The following is a 20,223-nucleotide window of genomic DNA, read 5'->3' as shown; positions in this document are numbered from 1 at the left end:
TATTACAGTACACTAGAGCACTCTTTTTCCTGCAGTTCTTGGAACAATTTCCCTCCTTGCTTGCCTGTCTGGCATCCTCTTAGATGTCACCATTTCTAGGAGCCATTCACCAATAGTCTGGAAGTGGACTGAGGTGTCCATCTATAATTCTCCAAAGGTCAATCATTTTGTCTTATCTTAAAATCCTTTATATTGCACTAAAAATGCTTGCTAATCCTCTGTTTCTCTTTAAGTACAAGCTCTTGAGGGCACAGTTCAAATTTTTAGTTCCACCACTGTATCTCCAGCAAATAGCACAATGCTTGGCACATTAAGTGCTCTATAAACACTTTCAAATTTAAGGAATAGCTACAGCATTTAAAATTTGTAACCTGGTTTAGTCTGTTTTAGTTATAAACACGTAGCTATTTATGTGGATTGCAAATTGTTAATTCATTAAAACATTCTCTTGAATTGCTTTAGTCCTTTTTTGTCTGTTTAACTGCCACAATCAATTATATTTTTTACACTCAAAAGAGAATTAAGAGGATGACCATGAAACAAAATGGAAAAGAAAAGTTGACTAGGAACAATTTATTACCGTAAATGTCGTGCTTTGCTGCTGAGGTTTGAATGTCCCCCGAAGCCCATGTTCGAACATAACCCCCAATATGGTGGTAGAAGGTGGGCCCTTTAAGAGGTGACTGGATTTCCAGAACTGAGCCCTCTTGAATGGATTGATCCATTTATGGAGTAATGGGTTGGTGATTTAATGGGTTGTCATGGCCACAGTTCTGATGGGTTTATACCCTGCATTGCCATGGGACCCAGTAGAGAGTTCCCACCCAGAAGAAGGCCCTCACCAGATGCCCTCACCCTTGTACCATGGGCTTCCCAGACTCTGAAACTGTAAGAAATAAATTTTGTTTCTTTATAAATTACTTAGTTTCAGGTATTCTGTTATAATCAACAGAAAATGGACTAATACATTTGCACACCTTTACAAATTAAAATTCTAGAAAAGGAAAATGCAAAATAAGGACATACCTACATGGTATAACTAAACTCAGAGCTAAAGAGAGTCAGAGAGACCTACCAATCAAGGTTTGATATGTTGTTTCACCAGTTACAACAGTTGTGACTTTGGATTAAGTTACTTAGGATGTCTTATCCGCTTCCTGTTCTTTTTTTTTTTTTTTTCTAAGAGAGAGAGATAACATATGGAAACATCTAGCACTTCGCTGGTACAAAGATGCTGCTCCAAAAATGATTACCATTATGATGGCATCTTAACCTCAGAGTTAAATAGCTAAATACATTCATCTTCGAAGGATACAGACTAAGTGTGGGTTCAGAAATGTCCTTGGGTGCAGTGGTTCTTATGAATGTAGTGGCGTACATTAGAATCTCAGGAGTCCCACCACCTGAGATTCTGATTTATTTAGTGCAGAGTGAGGGTATTTGGATTTGTGAAAAAGTGTCCAGGTTATTCCAATGTGCAGTTAGTGTTTAGAACCATTGCCTAAGGCAGTGCCTGTCAATCATTAAAGTACATATGAATCACCTGAGGGTTCTTAAAATGCAGATCTGCCTTAGTGGGTCAAAGTTCTGCTTTAGTGGGGCCTGAGAGTCTATGTTTCTAACAAGCTCCCAGGTGACACTGCTGCTTCTTGGTCCTAGACCACCCTTTGGCTTCCATGCCATCTCCTGATCTTGGTTGGGCTCAAGGCACTGGGCAGCAAAGGTGGTCAGACTGTGGAGATGGATGTCACCCTGTTTTCTAGCATGATGCTCACCCCCAAAAAAGTCACCATATCGGCAGAGATTTGAATATGTGTACATTCAATATGCCTATTAAAAAGTGCCATCACCTTGTAAACAAAGGTAGGATCTTGTCCCACCTTGTAACTTCCACCCCACTTCTCAGTTTTAAGAACCTTTTGGAGAATTATTTTCTTTTTTCCAGTCTCCTCAGCAATATTTTATTTTACCTGATTCTACTCAATGAAAAGTTAGAGAATTTCATGTTTTGTCATTTGTTGCATTATCTCTGTTCCTTGAAATAACCCAGCACGGTGTATGCACTTAAATTATTTGGTTGGAAATTTGGTCCTTCCTCCTAGAGCAGAGCCTTGGTATTGACTCTGAGTAAACCTAACCTTCAATTAATTCAAGTCATTATGCAAAACAGTGTAAGATGTGGATACACTGGAATGTTTTCTCCATTATTTTTGTGAATGTCATGAAGGCCAAAGAGTAAGAATGCATCAATTTGAGGTCTCTGGAGCATGCAATGGGATCATATATTACATCCCCTATGGGATTTGCCTCACTGCAACTTTGCAGTTCCCATCAGGATAAGCCTCTGTAAACTTGAACAATAAGAAAACATGGTGCCTGACATTGGCCTCTAGAGTGTTAGCTTGCAATCGAGATATTCAACTGTATATCCACTAAGAGAACACTCCTGTTTAGGATATCGAAACCATTTTCCTAGACTAGAGAGGATGATTTTCATCTACCCTCTCCTGCTTGTGGATGGCAGCTACAAAACATAATCAAAATCATATTGAAAGAAAATGCTATATGCATGCTACACAAATCTCATGGGAGTAACTATAGGATTATTCTACCCCACACTGCGTTGAATTTAATACTTTGGCACAAAGTCTGGCCTTCATGGAACTGAGATCTTTTTGAGAGGTAAACTTACCATGTGTAGATAATCTGCCCTCTGGAGTAAGTGTAGAGGATAATGTAGCAATCACCACCATAGAATTCACCATATGAGTTATTGTCAATTGGGATCCTACCAGTGTTTTCTACACGCCAAATCTGAAAGGAATGGAATATACATACCAAATTGAAATTTGCTTTATCTAATAATATTTATTATGGCTTTAGACAATTTTTGGTTTAGATCTATCATTAAACAACTTTTAAATTATTTTTCTCACAAGTTTACAAACTAAGCAAATGGTAGAAATTTTGATCAATTTGGCAATTTGTTTGTTGACTTTTTAAGTACTTATATTTCTTTTGCTTTCTCCACAGTATTTAGCTCAGTTCTGAACCTGATGATTAATAAATACCTATTGTTTGATCAATTAGTGAAAATAACATAACACTCTAGTGGAACAGCAAACTGCAATATTCAGCTCAGAAACATATCTCTTAAATTTTACCGTAAATTTTTTTCATCACTTGTGAACTAATTTTTTTTTTCTTTTCGCCTGTGCTTTAAGGCATGAGACTATTATATCCCAGGCAAGAATTGGTAGACTGTGACCAAATACTATAGATTGCAATGGACTGAATGTCTGTGTCCTCCCAAGATTCATATTGAAATCCTAACCCTCAATGTGATAGTACAGGAGGTGGGACTTTCGAGAGTAATTAGGTCATGAAGATGGAGCACTAATGAATGAAATTAGTGCTCATATAAAAGGAACTCCAGAGAGCTTTCTAGCTCCTTTTTTTTAAAACCTAGAACCAAGAAGTGAACCCCCACCAGACAATGAATCCATTGAAACCTTGATCTTGGACTTCCCAGCCTCCAGAACTGTAAGAAATACATGTTTGTTGCATAAGCCCCCAGCCTATGGTATTTTTGTTGTAGCAACCCAAACAAAGATAAGTGCCAATAGTATGACATGTATTTTTAAAAGGCACCATCCAGGCATAAACCGAAATAACAGGGAATAAAAACAGACAGCACCACTTTTTTTCTACCTCCTCATTTTTATCACAGATTAAAAAACATTCCAAGCTGGAGAGATGAGAGACATAGATGAAATAGGAGAGTAACAATGGGTAAGAAGTTTCCAGGCACTGTGTGTGCAGACACATGCACACATACACACACACAACCTTCTGCCTCGGTCCTGGGCAGGTGCAGAGCAGAACTAATGTTTTTTTTTTTTTTTTTTTTTTTTTGTCGTTTTTTCGTGACCGGCACTCAGCCAGTGAGTGCACTGGTCAGTCCTATATAGGATCCGAACCCGCGGCGGGAGCGTCGCGCTCCCAGCGCAGCACTCTACCAAGTGCGCCACGGGCTCGGCCCCAGACCTAATGTTTTTAAATATGGAGATGAGCTGGTGGAGAGGAGCAGTTTAGCTCTTTTAGAGAGAAGCCTTCCCACGCCATCTAGTGAGCAGAGACGAAACGGCAGCATGGCTTTTCTAAACCCAAGAGCCTAGAGAGAGCACCCAGATTTCAACAGCCCTAGGGTGGCACAGGAGGACATCTCAGAGATGCTGTGGCCTGAGACAGAAACTGCAGCAAGGACATAGCTGGGGCTGGGGAGCCAAGAATGCCATGCGAACCCTCTGGCTGTGTTGCCTGTCCTGAGCTCCAGAAAGAACGTCTGACTGGGAGACAGACCCAGACTTCCAATAGTGCCCATGAGGGACATTTGTGACTTTCTGTCTTGGCATTCCCCACTCCCCAACCCTGTGCAGCTTAGATGAACACTTCATTTCATTGAAGAGAGAAAAAATTATTTCTCAAGTTTCTTGACCGTAAATTTTGGCCCTAACCCTAACCCTAACCCTAACCCTAGAAATATAGAGATAAAATATTTAATTACTGTCCCCAAGGAAGTGATGAAAGGTCTAAGAGAAACTTGGAAGTAAATGAACAATTCCGTGGCACTTATAAGATAAATTTTGTGACATCACTTATGGGTCAAGCACAGAGAAAGGCCATTTCAGCACTGAGGGAAGGCTTCTCGGAAGACATGTGCCTTGTGATTTAACAGAATTGCCAAGGAGGAGTGGGGACGTTAGCCAGATGGCAAGGGGAAGATTCAGCCCTCAAGGCGGTGCAGAAAGCTTCGCAGGCCCAGTTGCAGATGCAGGTTTTCAGGAAGACTGTGGGGACCCATTACGATATTTTAGAACAGGAAGTGACTTCATTCAGTTCTCACTAAGTTAGATTCAAGAGTGAATTGAATGTGAAGGGATCTGAGTTAGGAAGAATGATTAGGGAATTTTTAGCAATTTTTGTCTAAAGTGAAATAATCAACAGACTCAATATGAATGGTCTAAAAATACCTGTGTTATTAGTACACGGCCTATTTGCTTTCATGAACGCCTCTGACGTGCGGGAGAAGGAAAGACTGACCGTGGCTGGTACATTTGGAGCAGCACAGCCTCACTGCACAGTCGTAGACATGGGCTTTCTGGGAGAAACAACTACCTGGACCAAGAAACGAGACTGCTGTGGTCCCCGCCAGGTCACTAAGATGATAGTTAGGTGATCTTGCACAAATCATCTACCTTCTCAGGATCTCAACATACATATTTGTAAAACGGGGAGCAAAGGTCAGCCAACATCTTCTCTAGCTTTGACTTCCATGATTTAGTAGATAGTACTAGAACATCTCCATTATTAAGTAAAATTCACATTTTAAAATGTTTGTAGTTTTCTGAAGTTGCAAGGGGTCTTCAAAAAGTTTGTATAAAGATAGTATTATCTTTTAATTCTGCTTTTCTATGAACTTTTTGAACTAGTGTCATATATTTCTACACATACTGACATAAATGGGCTTGATAAAAACAAATGAAATCAGGTAAATACCTCCACTTTGCCAGAGCCGTCGTCCACCATATTGTGCTGGGCTGCCATCTGCGGAGAGTTGTGTAATTTTGAAGCATCAAATGGAATTTGTTTTATTCGAGCCACTTTCTCTGTGACATATACTTTCCCAAAGCCATGACTCTGATCTTTATCTCTCCAGTCCTTAAAGAACTGTTTGAAGATTGGTGTTTCACCTCCTTCTGGAAGAACCTGAATCTGAAATTTAAAATAGTAATAAGAAAAAAAAAAAAAGAGAGAGAGAGAGATAGAGGAAAAATATGAACCTGGCAGTGTAGAAAGAACTAAGGAAATGAAAAGATTGTCCTGGTTTCTGCGATTACAGATGTAAACTTAGAAACTAAGTAGTTAAAATAATCCAACCCTGCTTTTTCTTACAACTAAAGTAATTCCCATTCATTTTAAACATTTGAAATAAGAATAAAGTTCTTTCATATACTACTACTGCAGTCAAATAAATCTGATTGTCTTGTCTTTTTACATTAGGTTCACAAGAGATCTGTGACCTGGAAGAAATTATTTCATTGTGTTACTTGTGCCAGACATAAATATGAAGAGAGTGGATGAGGCTGAGAGTTTCAGATAAGGAAAGAGTAATTAATTAGTGGTTAAGTTGATCTTGATGAAGACAAACATTATCTGGGTATTAGCCTGTCTGCATTCCATCCTCTAACAAGTGACTCTTAGGTAAGTCCTCTTAAGTAATTCAACTGTGTCTGATTATCTTGAATTAAAGGCTGTGAAGGAAGTGGATGGGCTCTTTTTCTCATCATGCAGTCCCATGGAAGGTCTGAATATCCATCTCGATATCCAGTTTCCACAAAATTCTATCCCCTACAGAGATAAAATACTAGGAACAAGATTCAACACACTTAAATGAAGAGTGATTTAACATGTATACATTACTTTGAACCAAATTCTTTCATGAGTTTTGTGGAAATGCCATAACTCTCATGCTTTAAATTGTTTTTCTTGCCAGTTCATTCTCACACATACTTGGGTATTGGTGGAATAATTCATTCTCTCTAGGAATTCTTCAGCTGTCTTCATAGCAGCCTTCCTTTCCTGGGGATTAGCATCTTTACCTAAAATACAAGGTAAATTAAACAGAGACAGAATTTCAGAGAGGGAAAACATATAATTAAAAATTACTTGTGTACAAAAATTAAACACAATAATTAACTATAGCAATGAGAAATGGCAAAGATTTCCTAGCACATTAAATATATTTAGCAATATAGTAATGAATGTTATTTATAAAAAGATTCTTTCTGTATTCCCCAAATGCTTTCTTTAACACCATAATCCCTGGTAAATGATGACAGTAGGAAAATGGCTGGGTTTTACATAAGATATTTACAGATCAAATCTCAAAATGTAGGCTTTTAGTCAGTTTTCTTCACCCTTCTGAAGAAATACCCATAAATCTGAAATGCAGCAACAATGTCAGTAGTTTTTTTTTACCTTTCCATACAAAAATTTGTTTTGCAGCACCATGGTCCAAAATAAAGCATTCTTCAGAAAGGAGCATTGCCATGGAGAAGGGGTTTTCCTCAGCCACCACAGTCACCGTCATGGATCCACTTGCATCTGAAACCTAATATAAAAATCCATGAGCTCCATGGTTTCGTTTTGGGATGATAAAGATGTTTTAAAATTAGATTATGGTAATAGTTGCACAACTATGTAAATGTGATAAAAGCCATTGAATTGCACATTTTAAACACATGGACTTTGTAAATTATATCTCTATAAAGCTGTTGCAAAAGAAAAAAAAAAATCCACGAGCTCAATTATACTTCAAAAGGTTTTTGTTTGTTTGTTTTTTAAAGCCCTTTTGGAATAAAAGAATTATTTAAAAAGTGCTAAGTTCTGACACTGTGCCTAAAACATTGGAAAATAATAGTGATAATAATAATAGCAAGGTATATTGATACACTCATTCATACTAAGTTCCATGTGATGAACTTTACGTGATTATTTCTTCGAAATTTTAGAGCAATCTTTTTAAGTATGTAATAATCTTACACTCATTGTATACACAGAAAAAGCTGAAGTTTAAACATTCATTCAGTCAACATCTACTGGTGCCTACTATATGACAGGCACTGTGGTAAGGAAGGCATTGATACATTATCGTTTATGCTTACAGATTTTTTCAATATAGGACCTGCAATTTAAGCACACTTTGTAAAAACTATAAAAGTGAATTTCTTTTGTTGTGTTTGGAAATGACTGCAGAACTTTATTTAAATTTGTAGGTGGTCTTACAAAATTGAAAGTGATATTAATGTGCAGGTTAGAATTCACTGGTTTTCAGAAACCGGACTGTAGGCTGTAACATAATTACTTGAGCCCTTGTTAAATATGCTGCACTCAGGACCCTCTCTAGATCAGTGGTGGAGTTTTGCAGAACCAGGGTGGAGTCTGAATTCTGTATTTTTATTTATTGTTATTATTATTATTTTTGTGGTTGGCCAGGACGGGGACCCAAACCTGTGACATTGGGGTTATAAGGCTGTGCTCTAACCAACTGAGCTAACTTGACAGCCCTGAATTCTATAATTTTAGGAAGTGCCCCAAGTAATCCTGCTTCCTAGCCTTGTTTGGTAAGGCCAAATTATTTTCAAATAGACTTTATACTTGAGATATATGCAAAACATTATTGTTCCACTAGAGGGAGCCATGATACAGGATTAACATTTTCCCATTAAAAAATATTTCTTTAGTCCATAATGCTGTCCAAGAACAGCTTTGATTAATGATGTGAAATAATGTGTAAGGCTGAATATACTAATTATCCTGATTTGAGCATCATATATTGCACACAAGTATTGATATTCAACCCGTACCCCAGAGATATGTACAATTATGTTTCAATACAAAAAAATGTTTTTAAAAATGATATGAAATAAAACGTATTTGTTAAGCAGTTAAAAATGGGTTTTAGAAAAATGATGGGGAAAAAAAGGAAGTCACAAAGTATTTAGATAACAATTTCTATGTGGCTCAATTAAAATTATCAGTATTTAGTAGAAATGGTAACCATATTTTCCTACCACCTAGGAAGAATTCACTTTCTCATTATAAAAAGGAAGTTATGCTACCCAAGTTAGTAACTTGATCTTCATTTAAAATCAAAGAGTTTCTGAGCTAGACTGTCCCTTAAAGATCAGCAAATATAAGTCCTTCCTGTTACAGATGAGAAAATGACTGAATTCTGCAGGGAGATTACGATTTCCAAGTTACATTCTTAGAAAGCCACAAGTGGATGGAAGACTTAAAGAATCCCATTTTAGCAGTTTCTTTAACTGGCATATCCAGAGCTTTTGTCACCCTCACCACAATAAAACCATTAAAGTATAGAGTTGGAAGGAACCTGAGTAATCATCTAGTATAATCTCTTTCTCTCTCTCTCTCTCTCTTTTATTCCAGATAAGAAAACTAAGACCCGGAATGGTTGTCTTGCCTGAGTCATTCACCACATACCTGACATGGAACTAGGTCCCCAATGCCTGGGACAGGGCTATTTTTACCCTGTTCCCTTCCAGGTGTTTGATTTGATAGCTTTGCCCTCCAGTAACAAAGAAGGCCTTCATTATGGCTAAAGAGAATGTTTTCAATAAGACAAAGATTTTATAATCTTACGAAGAATTTATAAGAAAAAGCTCACAAAACATTTTTAGTGGATAAAGGAACCATTTTATGCAGCGCAATGTATCAAATGTACTGTTGCAAACTAGTACAGCAATGATACATAACTTTATTTGCTTTAGCAATACATTTTTATATGTTTTTTTTTAATTTTTAAAAGTAATAAAAAGAATAATTTTAATAAATATACAAAAGCAAAGAACTGGTTCTACTTAAACTTTTCTCTTTGAGGGCGATGAGGAGAGTTATCAACTGTAGCAATAGAAGTTCCTCCTGACACAGCCAACCACATCCAGTCCAGTAGAAACAATAGAACTTGGTAACGGTGAACTCACCATGTAGAGTTTAGCCATTTTCCTGTTACTTATGTCAGCTATGGTGTCGTCATCATCTTCTCCGTCCGGAAGATCAGGCGTTTTCCCTAAAACCTGGATAAAGTGAACAATGAATGAGAGTTTAAGACATTTTTATCTTGCAAAGTTAAAAAAAAAAAAAACATTAAGCCATCTTACATTTATAAAGACACCGATTATAAAATATTTGTAATTAAAGTTAGCAGGCTCAAACATTTCTCATCAATTCATACAACATGGGCTTTTTCTCACGGGCAATGGCATTTAGTTAACAAACACCGAGTTTGCTAGTGATGTGAATTTCCAAGAAAGCAAAATCCCAAAACTGCAAGTCTGGGTGCCCATATTATTGAAAACTAGCAGAAATTAATTAAAATGAGTTCTAAGTTCAGTTCTGCAACAGAATTTCTTCCGTGGCCTCTACTTCTAGAAATGATCTATATGAAGACTTGGATCAAAATTATTATTTGAGGGTAAAATACTATTATCATTATTGACATATTATAAGATAGATAACGTGAAAGCTCTTGCTAACCATAATCATGATTTGTTTTCTGCTATATCCTTGGCACTTAGAACAGTGCTGGGGACATAGTAGATGCTCAATAAATATTTGTCAAATGAATGAATAAATGTATTTAGCTATCCTTTGCGTATGTCACACAATCCAAAAGTTCAGATGAAGTGTTTGGTAGAAAATACATTTGAATCTGCTTTGAATTTCTTTATATTAAAATCACAAAAAAATATATATACCTATAAGCATTTAAATTAATTCATTAAATTAATTGACACAAATACCATAGAATGTTAAGGACAGTAATACAATATAAACATTCTAAATAATGTGATTTTTATAATAATATGGATACAATGAATTCCTTGAATAATAGGTTTTATATTCAGTATTCCTTACAAGATATTGTCTGAAAAATATATTGCCTAATATCAGACAACAGAAAAAATGTACATAAATCTAATCCTTGTATGAATATGGGTACAGTCTTGAATCTAGGAAAGCATCAGAGAACTTATCTCGTTTGGGAACACGCCCATCTTTTTGTTTACACAGTGACCAATAAAACCTTTTAAATGCTGCACGTGTTAAATGATTATAATATAGTTTTTCTTTTTAGTTAAAAGTAGGATCAAACCAAAAACTAAAATACTTGCCCCCAAAGGTTTTTTTTTTTTTTCTTTAACATTTTTACTTTGGTAGAAGTACATAAGGCTTATAAGAGCTATCAGAGGTCTTCTCATACACCTTTTGTAATTGCTCCAACCAAGAGAATAGTTTGGAACAAACAGTTTGGGTTAAGGGATTAGCTAACACTGGGAAGTCTCCCAGAGGAATGAGTCTGGGATTTGGGGTGCACTTGAACTTTGAATTTTCAGGCAACAATCCCCATATTAGCCAGGTACCTTAATTAGCCTCTCAAAGGACTGTAGCATATTGGGAATTGAACACAAGCGACATACCAAAAATAGGCCTAACTCCAGGGGTAAGGAGATGTCATATATTGTCGGGATCATTTTAAAAGTCAGTTTGACAACTAAGCATTCATCAAATACCACACTGAGGTATATAAAATGTTTTCAACCACCTTGCCCAACCCTTAAAGACTTTACATCCCGCCCAGAAAAAGCAAAATAATTAAATATGTTCACTTTACTAAGTATGCCATACATTTTGACCTTTGAAATAAACTGTAATTACAGTTTTTCTTTTTTTAAAGGTAGAATTATGCCTAAATTTAAAACATTTTTATTTTAGTTTGCCAAGTGAATTAGTATTTAGCTCATGCAATACTTTGCATGTGAAATAACATGTATTTTAGCAGCTAAATGGGTAAGAAAACCAAGAAGACTTATATGAGGGTGTTCCATAAAAATTTCATCTATTGTTCTAGCTGAGACCTGTCACTCAAGCTTGGAGCTCCCCTTTCTTTCAATTATTTCCTGTAAGATTCCATTTAAAAGTATCATCATTATCTAACATTCTCCAAACTGAACTTATCTTCTACAAAACTGGTCATTCTCAATTCTCCAGTTGTGTCCGTGTATCTCTATTCTCCTCTTCACCTGGACTTAACCCATGTGGGCAGTTTTGAACGCTTCCTCTCTTCCACTTTGAATTTCCTGCCCACTTAGCCATTAAATTATACTGTTTTATGGAAATGTATACCATCCCTGATTCCTGTCTATTCCTTGATTCAGATCCTAGTGGAGGCGCTCATCACCCTTGCCATGGGTTATAGCTACTTCTGTCAGTTCCCTGCCTCCTTCAGTCTCGCCTCATCTTTTCATCCAAAAAGTTATCCAGTATACTGGCAGCAAGGCCCTTTATTTCACTTTATTCCTATGTTTTAAGAATATGGGTCTAGATAAAGGAAATCCTGCCATTTGCAACAAAATGGATGCTGTGGGTTAAATGTGTCCCCCAAAGGTTCACGTATTGGAAACAATTTCCACCTTAACAGTGTTAAGAGGGTGGGAAATCCAATTATGCTCTTTGAAGGGTCAGGCCTTTGAAAGGTAATTGGATTGTGAGGACTGTGCCTTCCTCCATGAATGGAGTAATGCGTTATCCTGGGTGTGGTTCTGATGGCTTTATAAGGACAAAGAGTGAGAAGGTTAACTCTCTTGCTCTGGCCATCCTCACCGTGTTACACTGTGATTGCCATGGAACTCTATAGAGGGTTCCCACCCAGAAAAAGGCCCTAACCAGATACACCCCCTAGACTGTGGACTTCCCAGTCTCCAAGACTGTAAGAAGTAAATTTATTTTCTTTATAAATTACCCAGATTCAGGTATCCTGTTATAAGCAACAGAAATGGACTAATACAATGAATGAACCTAGAAGACATTATGCTAAGTGAAATAAGCCAGACCTAGAAAGAAAAATATTGCATGATTTCACTAATACGTGGAATCTAAAATAGTTGAACTCATAAAAACCGAGAGTAGAATGGAGCGTACATGGCGGGTGGTGGGAATGGGGACATGTTAAACAAAGGGTACAGACTTTCTGTTACAAGACGAATAAGTTCTGGAGACCTAATGTGAAGCAGTTATTAACAATAATGTATTTATACTTGAAATTTGCTGAGAGTAGATCTTAAACGTTCTCACTAGACACACAAATGGTAACTATGTGAGGTGATGAATATGTTAACTAGCTTGACTGTGGTAATCACTTCACAATATGTATGTATATCAAAACATCACATTGTACATCTTAAATATGTACAATTTTTATTTGCCAATCATACCTCAATAAAACTGAAAAAAATTTAAACGAAACTATTTTAAAATTAAAAATAAAAAAGATTTATGTCATATCTGTGGCAGTGGTTCTTAAACTTCAGTGTGCTCAAGCTACATCTGGATAAGCTGCTAAAATACAGATTCCCAACTGTTGGCTATTAAGTCAGTTGGTCTAGAGTAAGGCCCAGGAATCTACATTCCAGATGATTCTGAATTGGGTGCTTATTTTACACAACCAAAATTCCTCCGCCTGGATCCCAAGGCCCCTCCAGAGGCTAGATACTATCTACTCTGTGTTATTTCTCAGCATTCTCTCTCTTCTCTAGACAGGTTGACGTCCTCGATGTCCCCTGGGGAGTCATGCCCATTCCTTCCCCTGGGCTTTACCTGATGCTGGATGTAACTTCCACCTCGGTTGACTCGCTATGGTAAGCACAACTGAGCGATTATTCTTTGGTTGGTTCAGATAATCATAATTAGTACAGTAATAATTACTGCTCATTGACTGTCTACCATGAGTCACACACTGTATCAGGAGCTTCGGACACTATAATTTCATCCTCACAAGAGCTCTCCTGCACTGGATACTGTTATCCTCATTTTACAGAAAAGATCACTGATGCTCAAAGAGGTTAAGTGATGATTGCACAGAGCCGATGAGTGTTGAGGATGAGATTCCCTATAACGGCATAAAGAGTTCTTTAATGCCATTTCAGTAACTTTCAGAATAATTGGTTACATACTTCCATAAATCAAAGAAAATTGGGCAAGTCCTTGAAATGCGCAAAAAGATTCTTTCTGTGGATGGTGTCTAGGGCACCCTTCTGGTGATCTGATGCTATAGGATTCTGCACCTTTCTTTGCTTTGTACTATTTTCTAATTCAGTAGAAGACTGATAGCAAATGATTTTTGCCCAAACAGGTGCACAGAAGTTTTGTCTGGTGGAGATAAAATTAATTTCTGCCCCGTGGAAGAGGCCAGCTTTGCATCTATTAGCAAATTCATTTCAACACTGATTGCACACACATTCTTCTGTTCTTTGGATTCTTCTTTGAACTAGTTATAATATCACATTGGATTCCTTACTAATGAATGAGTCAAATGAAATCTTTGACACACATCACTTTATAGTGGAATCAGATTCATAATTTCACTTCTTTGAAAACTACCCTCTAACATACCCTCTTGCCTAAAGCACATGTATTGGAACTTGTTTATATATTTGTTGCCTTTTAATACGTATTACATGTATCCAGCTAACACTTTCAAGTGCCATTACATGTCATGCCAGGCACTTTTAAAGTTTCATTTAACAGATGCTTACCCATCACTATGTACCTGACACCATTCTAAGCACTTTACACTTATTAGGTCATTTCACTTGCATAACAACCCTATGAGTTGGCACTGTTATTATCCCATTCTGATGAGACAGGATAAGCTCACGAGCTTAGTGTGGCCCAAGGTCACACAGCTAATAAGTGACAAAGTCAGGATTTGAACTCTGGCTCCAGAGTATGTGTTCTTTAATATGCTGTGCTTCCTCTGGCAGGTACTTTAGAATGTCTTAACCTAAATAGTTAGTCCTTGGCTTTGGAGAGAAAGTAAAAGAAGTTTCATAGCAGAGATGATATAGTCCTCCCATTCTGATTAGACCAGTACTAGCAATTATGCTGTGCAGCATACGTTCTACTCATAATGATTGCAGTGTTCTGCCTTCTTCTCCACATAGCTGTTTTCATCTTTCTCCAAAATCCTATCTCTTTCTTCTCCCCTTTCTTCTTGGTTCTGCCTATGCTGTGGCCATTAAAGCCTGAGAGAGAGAAGCTCTTTCATCATTCCAGAACATTGTGGAGGCAAACAGCTCTTAAAGGAAGAAATTGCAATGGTTAACAAACAGGAAAGAGTTACCAAAGAATGTAAAAGAAAACAATTATACTTCTTTACCTATAAAGATTAAGAGAAAACTGATTACATCCAGTGTTGTCAGAGATTTAGTATTCTACCAGGCACTCCCTGGTGGGAAGGAAAATTCTCAAAAGTGATTTAGTGATTTTTAGAAACCTTAAAAGCATACCAGTTACCTAACCCAATAATTCTATTCTATCAGTTTATTGTAAGAAAATAATTAAAATATATGCAAAGAATAAACTTGATGAATGTTCATCACAACATTTTATAATATTAAAAAATGCAAAGCATCTAAAGGCCCAACATGCAAGACACTGCTTAAATAAGCTATGTTATATCTGTCTAATGGAAAACTATATAGACATTAAAATATTACAAAAATTATTTGATGGTAAGGAAAATGGTAATAATATTTCAAGTAAAAATTTAGATTGCAAACCATGAGAGATACATCTATGGAAACATTAAGGATTAGAAAAAATTGAGGTTTTTGCTCTAAGGGTAAGACTTGGGGTAATATTTTTCCCCCTATCATGACCATCTTTTTAAAAATTTCAACAATAAACAAATTATTTTTTAATTTAATAAATAAAACTGCAAAAATTTGCGTCAAACAAAAAATACTTCCTTCAGGTTTCTTTCCTCCCAGTGGAATAAACATAGTGGACATTTCATTACTTCAAATAAAGTAATTATCACTTCATTTTAAATTACAGTCTACCTTAGGATTGCCTGGTCATTCAATTCTTCAAGGGATAGTAACTATTCTTAATGCATTCCTAATTGTTCTAGGTATTTAGATCAAAGAAGCATTTGTCAATTGAAAAGTGGCCACCAGTGGCCCAGGGGCCCTAAGTCTTCAGGTGGAAATTAAGTGGTTCCTAAGATAGATCATAGATGCTATTTTGTTACAGGTGTAATATGAATAGAAAAATGGGAATGTCTGTACTGTTTCCTTGCTGTTCTGTCAGTAACATAGTAGAGATGTTTAGCAATGTAAAAAACTATTCTAAGTACGTCAAAGAAGTTGGAAATTTGTGGAAATGCAGTTTGGTTCTTGCCTAAAAAGACCTTTTCTGCTGCTCACCTTTACCTTCAACAGCAGCTCAGTTCAAAATGTGCCAGAAGAGATTTGTATAAAATAATTAGAGCAATTAAATAATTCTAGATTCAGATTCATAATCCCCTAGCTTCAGAATTTCTAGATTATTATGACCAGTGTCAAGATCACCTTTGGTGTTTGTTTTTTTTTTTTTCTCCTCCTGCATGACACAGGGTGACTTGTCAAGATCCCCTTTGGTGGGCTTTTTCCCCCCATTCATGACCTAGGGTGACTTTTTCTTTTAAAAGTTAAGCAGGTCTATGTGGAATTTTTTATTATTATTATTATTTAAGAAATAAAAACCAGGCAGTTAAGAAATGACTTGCTGTATCCTTTTAACCCTTGGTTTTCACAGCATGTGCTTCTATTTTTATTTGTTTATTTATTTTTTACATCTTAGCCAAATCCACATAGTTTGGATATGAAATTCCAACATTTACACTCTTGCTCATGCTCAAGATATGCTTTCTCTCCTTTAACTTTATATAGAAAAGTCAAGATGTTCAGCGACTTTAGGGTAAGTATTTGAAATTCATCACTGGACAAAAAAGACATAATATGTGACCTAGAGGAAAGAAAATACTGTTGGGAAAATATACAAAAAATGGTCAGGGTCCCTCAGATGTTCAGAATTTTGCTGAGCATCTGATGTAAATATGCACGTGTGCACAGGTGTTCCTGGTTATTGTCTAATGTGATTGTGCACGTGCACCCAGGTGTTTTGAGTTATGGACTTGAGTATAAAGGACTAATGGCTCTGATAGACAAAGCTTCTAGAGACACTCCTGGAAGCCACTAGGGTGGCTGTTCCTAGCTCTGAATAAAACCTATTATTTCTTCATCCACAGCTCCCAGGACCTTTTCCTATTACCTAGCTCATACACCTGCGTGTGGAAGGTTTGTGACCCAGTCTGGACAATGGGCTCAAGGGCTCTGTGAGACCTAGCCCGAGCTCTACAATTGGCATAGTCTGCAGCAGGATTCTGAGCAGGTATAGGAGCCAAAAGCCCATTGGCAGGAGGAAAAAATGTGGCTACTCTTCAATATGTTGTGCCCTATGGCCACTTTCCTGTTGTCTGGGATCTGGTTGCTGCTCACTGTACTGCAAATCAGCATAGACCAGGCACTACAATGGAGAGCCCATTGGGAGGGGGAGGAAGTGTGGCTGCCCTTGAGCATGTGGTGCCCAGTGGCCACTTTTCTGCTGACCAGAGCCTGGCTACTGCTCACTGTACTGCAAGCTGATTGAGATCTGAAGCAGAAAGCAGGGTTGTTGGAAGAGTGGATGAATGTCTTGGAGGATGACATGCAGCGACTGGCCACCCCTGCCTCTCACACCAGGGAGGACGACAAACCCAGTGGTGAGTTCAGGGAGACCGTGCGTCTCCAAGCACGACCTATTGTGCATCAGAAAGTGAAACACGAGCAGCCTATGGGACTGGGTGGAAAACCAGCGGGCAATCCACAGGTGACCCAATTCACTACCTATGTCCTGTATACTCAGGTTGAATTGGTTGATTTGGGGACACAGTACTGGCAGAAACAGGGGGAGCCCCTGGCTGCTTAGCTGCTGCAGTTATGGGACCTAGGGGTGGGTAGTGTGATATGCTCTAGTGAGGAGATGGAAAAATTGGCCTCCATTATAATGCACCAGTCCCTGAGGCAGCGGCTACAGAATAGCTGCAGATATGCACAAGAGCCAGGTAATCACTTCTTAATGGAATGGGTGAATGCAGCTGTCTGAACTGCATGGGCAAATACTGGGGAACTGCCCAAGATTGTGAGTAAATGGCAAAAGTATGCTGAATTGGTTCAGATAATTCGGGAGCTGGGGATAAGGCAGTCAGTGTTTAATGTGAACACCCGTGGCCTGGACGATGAAAGTTTTACAGGCAACATGAGAGACATAGTGCTGCAAAATGCCCTGTCAACGTCCTTTGAGTCACTGATGGCCATACTAGCCCCATACGTTGTTCATCCTATACTTGAAATAACGACCATGATAGCCAGCCTGGGTCAAGTAGAGGATAGGAGAAAAGCAAAAGGGGTCCAGAAAGTGGCTAAGACCAAACCCCCAAGAAATGCTCAGAATTTTATCCCGAAGGGACCAAGCAAGAGCAGCCATAAGCAGATGTGTCTTGACTTGCTTGCAGCAAGGGTTGAGAGCAAGAAAAATAACCAGCAGCCAACTGTGTTCCTGTTTGCCTTGTGGCAGCAATTGCGCCCTGAACAGCAATTCACTAAACGTCCGGAAACAGGTAGCCAGTTACGCTCAGTGGATTTAAAGGATTTTTTGGTTGCTCCTGAGGAGGCAGATGAACTGTTCCATTTTGATTAGGGAGCAGGCCAAGGTACTCATTGTTTGGGGGCACGAGAGGACCAGAGGCCTCAAGTTGAATTGGCATTACATTGGTCAAGGACAAATGTACCGCATGTTTTGGCATTGGTGGATATAGGCACAGAATGTAGCCTGATATATGGCAATCCAGATAAGTTTCCAGGGGCCACAGTTTGTATAGATGGCTAGGGAAGATATACTGTTGAAGTCAAAGTTGTGTTATTGCCATTGGGTATAGGATGATTACCTCCTTGTGTGTATACTGTATATATATCCCCCAGTAGCTGAATACGTCTTGGGTATGGATGTACTTTATGGTTTGTACCTACAAACAACAGTTGGAGAGTTTCGGCTGCAAATATGGACAGTAAAGCCTGTGTTATGGGGATATGCTAAACATGACCCACAGGTGTTACTCAAGCCGAGATGTGTAGTTAATGTAAAGCAGTATCACAGGAGGACATGCAGAAATAGGTGCCACTATATTGGAGTTAGAGAAAGTTGGCACTATTCGTCCAGCTCAGAGCCCATTTAATGCTCCGGTATGGCCAGTAAAAACACCTGATTGTACCTGGAGAATGACTGTAGACTATCAAGAACTAAACAAAGTAGTGTTTCCTTTGCATGCAGCTGTGCCTTCAGTTCATGACTTGATGGATCAGTTGACAACTCAGCTAGGAACTTATCATTATGTATTAGATATTGCAAATGCTTTTTTCTCTACTACAGTCTCAGCTGATAGCTAAGATCAGTTTGCCTTAACCTGGGAAGGGAGGAAGTGGACCTTTCAAGTATTGCCCCAAAGTTATCTGCATAGCACAACCATCTGTCATGGTTTAGTGGCTGGGAACCTAGCCAAGTGGACTAGGCCCAGCATGGTTACAATGTTTCACTACATTGGTGACGTGTTACTAACCTCTGATTCTCCTGCAGATATAACCCAGGCAGCTCCAATGCTGCTAAGTCATTTGGAACAATGTGGGTGGGCCATGAAAACAGCCAAAGTGTAAGGACCTGAGCTGTTAGTCAAATTCTTAGGAGTGGTCTGTTTGGGTAAGAGGAGAGTCATCCCAGAAGCTATTATAGACAAGATACAGGCATACCCTCGACCTACAACTGTAGCTCAGCTACAGACATATTTGGGACTTCTGGGGTATTGGAGAGCTTTTGTACCCCATATGGCCCAAATGGCACATCCACTGTATGCATTAACAAAGAAAGGAGCCCCCTGGGATTGGACTGAGGAAGTAGAACAGGCTTATTGGGCTACAGAAAGGGCAATACAGCAAGTGCAGGCTTTACAAGTGGCTGATCCCACTAAGCCTTTTGAATTAGATGTACATATAACCCAAGAAGGGTTAGGATGGGGTTTGTGGCAGAGAAAAGACCAATTCTGAACACCTGTAGGATTCTGGTTTCAGCTCTGGAAGGGCGCTGAAGTGCATTATTCTCTAATAGAAAAATAGTTAGCAGCTGTGTATTCTGCCTTGATGGCCACTGAAGCTATCATAGGAACTGCCAAAGTCCTAGTAAGGACGACATACCCCATAACAGGTTGGCTGCGCACGTAGGCAACCAACCCTGTAACGGGCATTGCTCAGACTCCCACTCTGTCTAAATGGAGAGCATATATAGAGCAAAGAAGCACTGTGTCAATGAGTCCTCTGTCCAAAGAGTTGCAAGCTGTGCTAGGCCCAGTAGAGGTTGTGGAGAAAACTTTGACACAACCGTTACCCATGAAGGTGGAGGCTACACCTTTCCATGAGGGACAGGGACCTATCACAGAGCAAGCTTGGTATACAGATGGCTCTAGCATGGGACCCGCAGCATCGTGGACACCTGTTGCTGTCCAGACCTTAACAGATACCACGTGATATGAAAATGGTACAGGGTGAAGCAGTCAATAGGCTGAACTGAGAGCTGTATGGATGGTGATAAAAAATGAGCCTGGGCCATTAACCATCTGTACTGAAAGCTGGGCTGTGTACAAAGGTTTAACTCTTTGGATCTCTACTTGGA

At 38.5% G+C, this 20,223-nt stretch overlaps 1 protein-coding gene across 1 annotated transcript in view; it reads right to left on the bottom strand.

Annotated features, from left to right (window-relative positions):
* Nucleotides 1-20,223, bottom strand: part of SCIN (scinderin) — a 74,111-nt gene that overhangs the window by 19,599 nt on the left and 34,289 nt on the right. The window contains exons 5-9 of the mRNA XM_063099847.1: nucleotides 9,567-9,659; nucleotides 7,042-7,174; nucleotides 6,574-6,662; nucleotides 5,560-5,775; nucleotides 2,693-2,814 (exon numbers count right to left, since the gene is read on the bottom strand). Coding sequence (XP_062955917.1) covers nucleotides 2,693-2,814; nucleotides 5,560-5,775; nucleotides 6,574-6,662; nucleotides 7,042-7,174; nucleotides 9,567-9,659 — 653 coding nt within the window. The remainder of the gene's footprint in view (nucleotides 1-2,692; nucleotides 2,815-5,559; nucleotides 5,776-6,573; nucleotides 6,663-7,041; nucleotides 7,175-9,566; nucleotides 9,660-20,223) is intronic.

This window comes from Cynocephalus volans, chromosome 6 (genome assembly GCF_027409185.1).
Source record: "Cynocephalus volans isolate mCynVol1 chromosome 6, mCynVol1.pri, whole genome shotgun sequence".
NCBI lineage: Eukaryota > Metazoa > Chordata > Mammalia > Dermoptera > Cynocephalidae > Cynocephalus > Cynocephalus volans.
This window is presented reverse-complemented; position numbering and strand designations above follow the sequence as displayed.